Raw genomic sequence first — 6145 nt, 5'->3', positions numbered from 1 at the left:
GACAGGACAACTGACCTCATTCTGGGAGGTGAGGAGCAGGCAGCTAGGTGGTAAGTGGGCTGGGGACATAACAAGGGGGCACAAGAGGCCAGCGGGGACTGCCTGGCCCAGACCCACTGTTTTCCCTGAAAAGCAGGAGGTTGGAGGTCAGCAGAAGTTAGGAGGGAGGTGCTGGCAGGAGTGGGGAGGTGGGGAAGCACAGAGGCACCCTGCGGTGGGGAGGAGGGAGAAGGTCTGGGAGGGGAGCCTGTCTTTCCAGAATCCAGGAGCTATCCTGGGGGGAGGATGGTGGGGAGAATAGAAGATTAAGGATGGACAGACCAATGCGAGAAAGATCCCCACACCACAGAGGGCGGGAAGGGACAGAGAGACAGGCCTGAGTGGTCAGAGAGACCCACAGACACCACAGAACAAACGTCAGCAGGGGGCGGGGGGTGGAGTGAGGGGCTGCAGGTCAGACAGACAGAGAGAGACACCAAAGGAGGGGGGCAGTGGACACCCCAAAGGAGGGGGGCAGAGAGGGGCAGAGAACAGGACAGAAACAGAGAAGGGAGTTCAGGGAGATTCAGAAACGAGGAGCCAGAGAGGCTGGGTGGCCCAGTGTCGGTCCAGACGGTCCTGTGGAACCCCAGGTGCCGTCCGTGGCCAGCATGAAGCGTGGAAGGTGGTGGGGTGGGGGAAGGCTAGGATTATGGGGAGAGGCCGTGTGAAGGGAAAGGGGGGCCAGGAAAGATATCCCGGAGCCCTACCAGCCCATGGAGCCAGGAACAAGGAGGAGGACAGCAGCAGGGACCCTATGGGGACAACACCCACAGGTGCTCACTAAGCAACCCCCCCACTAAAGCAGGACCAGGGGGACTGGAGTGGGGCCGTGTCCCTCGGCCAGCAGGCGGTGCCAAGCCCTCGTCTCCATGGCCCTTCCCCAGGGCCCGGAAGGTGACAACCTCCCCACGGGGGACCCCAGGCCTTCTCAGGACACTGCAGGGCCCAGCCAGGCCCCTGCCAGTCCAGCAGCCACCAGGCGGCGCGTACTCCTGCAGGAGCTTGAGGCCCAGGTGCAGGCAGCCTATGGGCAGGTAAAGTGGGCAGGGATGTGGGTCTGCCTTCAACTGAGGGGACCAGGAAGGGACAGCGGGAACCCCACACCCCAACTGGGGCCCTGTAGGACAGACTCAGGACCGAGCCCAGGAGGAAACCCCAGACATGTGTGTTGATGGAGGGATCAGTCGTTTGGTCAGCTGATGTCCCTCTCCATCTCTGCCCTCACTGAGCCCTGTGGTCAGCCCATGGCACCCAGGGTCGGCTCCCTTCAGCTCCTTGTCCAAGTACAAAGGTCAGGGCACTGGTCGAGGCAGAGGTGCCAAGAGCAGTCTGGCTGGGCAGGTGCTCTGAGGTGAAAGCCAGGGACCTGGCAGGAAGGGGCAGGGGTTTCCTGGGCCGAGGATGCTCCTCTCTGAACAGGCATGGGGCCAGGCTCTGCAGAGTTCATACCACCTGGTATCATCTGCCATTCTGACGGGAGAGATGCCCCAGCCCGCCCTGGCACACTGGGCACATGGCTTCCTCCTCCCAGGTTGAGGCCCTTCTTCTGAAGACATTAAGTTTCCTGATTGGGAGAGATTAGGGGAAGGGGTTGGGGGAAGAGGGATGCTGGAGAGAGGGCATCTGGAAGACCCTCAGAAGTGAGCACGGAGAGGCGGGGCATTCCAGAGGGCCCCCCTCACAGCAGAGATGCTCAGAGATAATCCCGGATTAGGACTGAAGCCCCCGTGTCCAGGGCTCCCCGCCTGCCCACCCGCCCCGATCTTCCCCACAAAACCCTAGGAAAATCCCCAGCAGTGCTGCCAGACTCGCACTGGAAGCAGCTGGGGGCTGGCGGGAGCCCACAGCATCTGAGGCTTGTCATGGTTCAGGGGCCCATGGGAAACTGTGCCAAGCGGCCCAGACACCGGGGACCTAAGGTAGGAGGGTCAAGGGGGAGAAGCCAAAGCCAGGAGCCGGGACTAGACCCTGTGGGTGGACAGGGGCCTGTGTGAGGGCGGGGCAAGGGTTAGAGGGGGGCACAGAAGGGGGAAGGAGGCGTTGGTTCACACTGCCCTAGACTGAAGTTTTCCCTGGGAGTCCCTGGACTCTGTCCCCCTGGTCTTGGCTCTTGTGGACCACTGGGCCTCCCCCGCCAAGCTCATCAGGCCCCCCAGCTGCCCATCCCTGCTCTCTGTTAGCCAGTCCTGACCTAGGGGACACAGAGTTTGAGCTCAAGGTCTTCCTCTGTCACTGGCTCTCTGAGTGACCATGGCTAAATCCCTTGTCTTTTCTGTGCCTCAGTTTGCCCAACTGCACAGTAAAGGGTGGACCCTTCCAGCTCCAATAGGTGAGGGCCTCCATTCTCCTGTGCTGGCTGCCAAAGACAGGAGAAGCTGCTGTGTGCAGGTGGAGAGGTCCCAGTGCCCCAGCTCATGGCTGGCTTTGCTTCAGGACAGATGGCAGTGGCCCAGTTCCCCCCCAGGGGACTCTGGCCACAGCCTGGGCCCCAGCCTCAGCCCTGAGGAGGAGGGGAGCCCTGGGCCTGGCGTCCAGGGCTACTCGGTGCTCAGCAGCCTGGTGGGGCCCGCCTGCATTTTCCTGCGGCCCAGCATCGCTGCCACTCAGCTTGTATGTACGGCCACCCGCCCGCCCGCTGCCCTTGCCCCCTCTTTGCCTCTCCTTACGTAGGGGGGGCGAGGATTGAGTGGGGAGGTCGGTGCAAAGGCACAAAGGTCTGGGGAGGTGGGCAGAAAGAGACCCAGAGAAACATCAGAGACAGCCACCCAGGGGATGGGCAGGCAGGTGGCAGGGTCCCCAGGAGAGGGATAGAGAGAACAAGAGACCGTGACATTGAGGCCCCACCAGGCCAAACCTGAGGTTCTGCTCAACCCCGGATTCACCTCTGGCAAACGGGGCTCTGTGCCCTAGAGGAGGGTGGCAGTGGGTGGGGGGAGGCCCTGGAAGAGGCCTGGGCCGGTAGCAGGGAAGGGGGCGACCCAAGACCCCCAGGCCAGTCAGCAGGAATGGGTGGGAGGAACCCGGTCTGGGCAGTGTCAGACAGACACAGGCCCTGTGCATGTATGTTATGGGGGGCTGAGTGGGGAGCCCCAAAGAACAGGAAAGAAGGGGTGCAGGGAATTCCTAACCCCTCTGTGCCCCCTCAGGACCGGGAGCTGCGGCCGGAGGAGATTGAAGGTAAAGGGTTTGGGAAAGAAATAGTTTCCGGAAGGGTGGGTATGGGGGGTGCTCACAGGGGAGGGGGCATCGGGTGGGGGGCCTTATCCCCACCTGGGCCTTACCCCAAACTGGGGGCCTCCCAGAAGGAACTAGGAGCAAGAAGAAGGCTGCAGGAGACCCGAGCGAGGAGACTGGGGACAAAACTGAACAGGGAGGGGTTGACAGAACCCCCAGCTGTCAGTTGCCTGTTCTCATTTGCTGGATGGGTCATGGGCCACTTTTGTATTTGTTTATTCAGCAAACATTTCCTGGGTGCTCACTGTGTGCCTGGCCCTGTGCTGAGCACTGGGAAACATGTTCAAATGGACAGATATGGCCGGTGTCCTCTGGAGAGAGACATCAATAAGTCAACTACAAGTACAAGTGGTGCTAAGTGCTTTCAAGGAAATGAACAAATGGGCTGGAGAAGACTGAGTTTAGAGGGAAGACTTCCTTGAATAGGTGACATAAGGACCAGAGAGGAGAGGAGCGTGTTCCAGAATGTCAGCTCCATGAGGTCTGGGGTTTCCTTCCTCCCTCCCTCCCTCCCTCCCTCCCTCTCTCCCTCCCTTCCTTCCTTCCTTTCTTCTTTCCTTCCTTCCTTCCTTCCTTCCTTCCTTCCTTCCTTCCTTCCTTCCTTCCCCCTTCCTTCCTTCCTTCCTTCCTTCCTTCCTTCCTTCCTTCCTTCCTTCCCTTTCTTCCTTTTCTTCTCTCCTCTCCTCCCCTCCCCTCTCCTCCTCACCCCCCCCTCTCCACTGTAATCCTAGAGCAGAGCTTAACACATAGTAGATGCTTCTTAAATATTTGCTGAAAGAATGAATTATAGGAATAGCATGTGCAAATGCCCTGAGGCAGCAAAAAGAAACTGATGTTTAGAAGAAGGGAGTGATTGGACCAAAGGGAGAAGGGTGAGCTGAGCCAAGCTGGGATCCAAGGGACAGCAGGGGAAAAACTGCCCCTGTCCTGCCTGGCAGAGCTGCAGGTCGCCTTCCAGGAGTTTGACCGAGACCAGGACGGCTACATCGGCTACCAGGAGCTGGGAGCCTGCATGCGGACACTGGGTTTCATGCCCACTGAAATGGAGCTCATCGAGATTTCACAGCAAATCAGTATGTGCCTCAGACCTGCCCCACCCCCAGTTCTGCAGAGGCCAGGGCCAGGGTGGCTAGGCAGCCCCGCCACAGAGATGCTTGCACAGGTTGGCTCTCAGAGCCTGGACCTGGGTCATTCTTAAGGCAAGGACTCTGCCTCCAGAGAATCTCACCATCCCCTATGACATCCCCATTTTTTAGATGAGCAAACTGAGTATCTGAAAGGTTAAGTGACTTACCTAAGATCACACAGCTAGATCCTTGGAGCTAGGACTTGAACCCAAACAAACTTGTCATGAAAATTAAGGAAAGCCATAAAAAAACACAGATGGTCCAGCCCGTGGGGCCCATAGGGAGCGAAGGGCACATGTAGTGCAGCAGGGGAGAGGGGACACGAGCCAGAAGGAGAGGGCAGAGAGCAGAGGAGGGCCAGGGCTGGCCAAGGGTCTCTGATGAACATGGCCGCCCCCAGGTGGTGGGAAGGTGGACTTTGACGACTTTGTGGAACTGATGGGCCCCAAGCTGCTGGCAGAGACGGCAGACATGATCGGCGTCAGGGAGCTGCGGGACGCCTTCCGAGAGGTGCGGCCACTGGGGCTGAGGGCGGGCAGGGCCTGCGTGTCTGCTGTGAGTGAGGGGCTGAGTGAATGCATGATCCGGTTGGTGACCCAACTCCATGACCAACGCTGCCACAGTTCGACACCAACGGGGATGGCCGCATCAGCTTGGGTGAGCTCCGTGTAGCCCTCAAGACCCTGCTGGGGGAGCGCCTCAGCCAGCGGGATGTGGATGAGATCCTCCACGACATGGACCTCAACGGGGACGGCCTGGTCGACTTTGAAGGTACCACCTGCCACCACACCCTGGAAGGTTTCTAACAGATAAAGAACAATAAAGGCAGCACTATCACTGTGTGCCAGGCCCTCTGCTAAGCACGCCTGAGTCCTCTCCCAGAGGGAATGAACTAGTATCATCCCCAGAAGCAGGAAAAGAAAGTCAGTACTTAGGGAAGTGTGGGTGCTCAGCAAAAGGAAGTGGATGGAACCAAGATTTGAGTCCAGGCAGCCTGATCCAGAACCCAGCTCTTCCTCTACTTTGCATTCCCACAGAGGGAAACAAGGATTAAATAATCATAGGAAGCCAAGGAAAATCAGTATGTAGGAATTCTCTGATGTAGGCCCCCAAATTGGTCCTGAGCTTCCTAGTGGCCAAAGCAAAGAGGAAAACAGGTTCAGTTATAAGATGTAACTGAAGCCCCTCTTCCTAGCCCAGAACCCTATTCCCTATCAGATCCAGGGGACTCCCTTGCAGGCCCTGCCCTTGACCGAACTCCTTCCCACCTCAAGGCCAATATATTGATCCCACCCTTAGTGGGGTCCAGAGAGCAGACCCGAAACTTTGGCTTTGTCCTGGCAGAGTTTGTGCGAATGATGTCTCGCTGAGCCTGCACGGAAGCTGGAGGCAGCAGAGAGGATTTGGGGCCACAGCCACTGCCCACCAGTGTGTTCCCGGGAGCCCATAGCTTCTAGTTAGCCCCCTCCCTCTCTCCTCCCCACCCTCTGCCTGTGTGCAATGCCCTTGCCTGCCCTCACCCCCATCCCTACTCCTCCACCAAGCCCCTTGTCCATCTGTTTGTCTGACAATAAAGTACCTTCATACCTGGGGAGATGGCTTCCACCTCACTTCCTCACCCTGGAGGACTCAGTGTTTGGTCCCCAAAAGTTCCGTCCTGGGCCGTAAGCTGCCTCGATTGTGTGCTCTGGCTGGGCAGCAGTCCTCTCTGGATCCTGGACCCGGCCCACAGCAAGCGTTGG

At 58.7% G+C, this 6145-nt stretch overlaps 1 protein-coding gene across 3 annotated transcripts; it reads left to right on the top strand.

Moving 5' to 3' along the window:
* Positions 1 to 5997, top strand: CABP2 (calcium binding protein 2). Of its 3 annotated transcripts, none has more exons than XM_074336791.2 (7): positions 1 to 50; positions 845 to 1076; positions 3189 to 3219; positions 4215 to 4349; positions 4804 to 4913; positions 5027 to 5174; positions 5748 to 5997. In XM_074336791.2, the coding sequence occupies exons 2-7, from the start codon at positions 912 to 914 to the stop codon at positions 5771 to 5773; spliced, it is 615 nt and encodes a 204-aa protein (XP_074192892.2). In that variant the 5' UTR covers positions 1 to 50; positions 845 to 911; the 3' UTR covers positions 5774 to 5997. The 3 variants fall into 3 exon arrangements, with proteins under 3 accessions (XP_074192892.2, XP_074192893.2, XP_074192891.2); XM_074336792.2 differs by lacking the exons at positions 1 to 50; positions 845 to 1076 and adding exons at positions 1106 to 1961; positions 2476 to 2652; XM_074336790.2 differs by lacking the exons at positions 1 to 50; positions 845 to 1076 and adding an exon at positions 2090 to 2652.
* Positions 5998 to 6145: the final 148 nt, after the last annotated feature.

This window comes from Rhinolophus sinicus, chromosome 14 (assembly GCF_057876585.1).
Source record: "Rhinolophus sinicus isolate RSI-liver-muscle chromosome 14, RSI-T2T, whole genome shotgun sequence".
Lineage (NCBI taxonomy): Eukaryota > Metazoa > Chordata > Mammalia > Chiroptera > Rhinolophidae > Rhinolophus > Rhinolophus sinicus.
The sequence above is the reverse complement of the archived record's forward strand: the minus strand, read 5'-3'. Positions and strand labels throughout refer to the sequence as shown.

Excerpts from the sequence above, each read along its gene's own strand:
- CABP2 (XM_074336790.2), top strand. The coding sequence starts at position 2,293 with ATGGCTAAATCCCTTGTCTTTTCTGTGCCTCAGTTTGCCCAACTGCAC. Across the intron at positions 4,350-4,803 it reads CGAGATTTCACAGCAAATCA|GTGGTGGGAAGGTGGACTTT; the intron begins GTATGTGCCTCA and ends GGCCGCCCCCAG. Across the intron at positions 4,914-5,026 it reads TGCGGGACGCCTTCCGAGAG|TTCGACACCAACGGGGATGG; the intron begins GTGCGGCCACTG and ends ACGCTGCCACAG.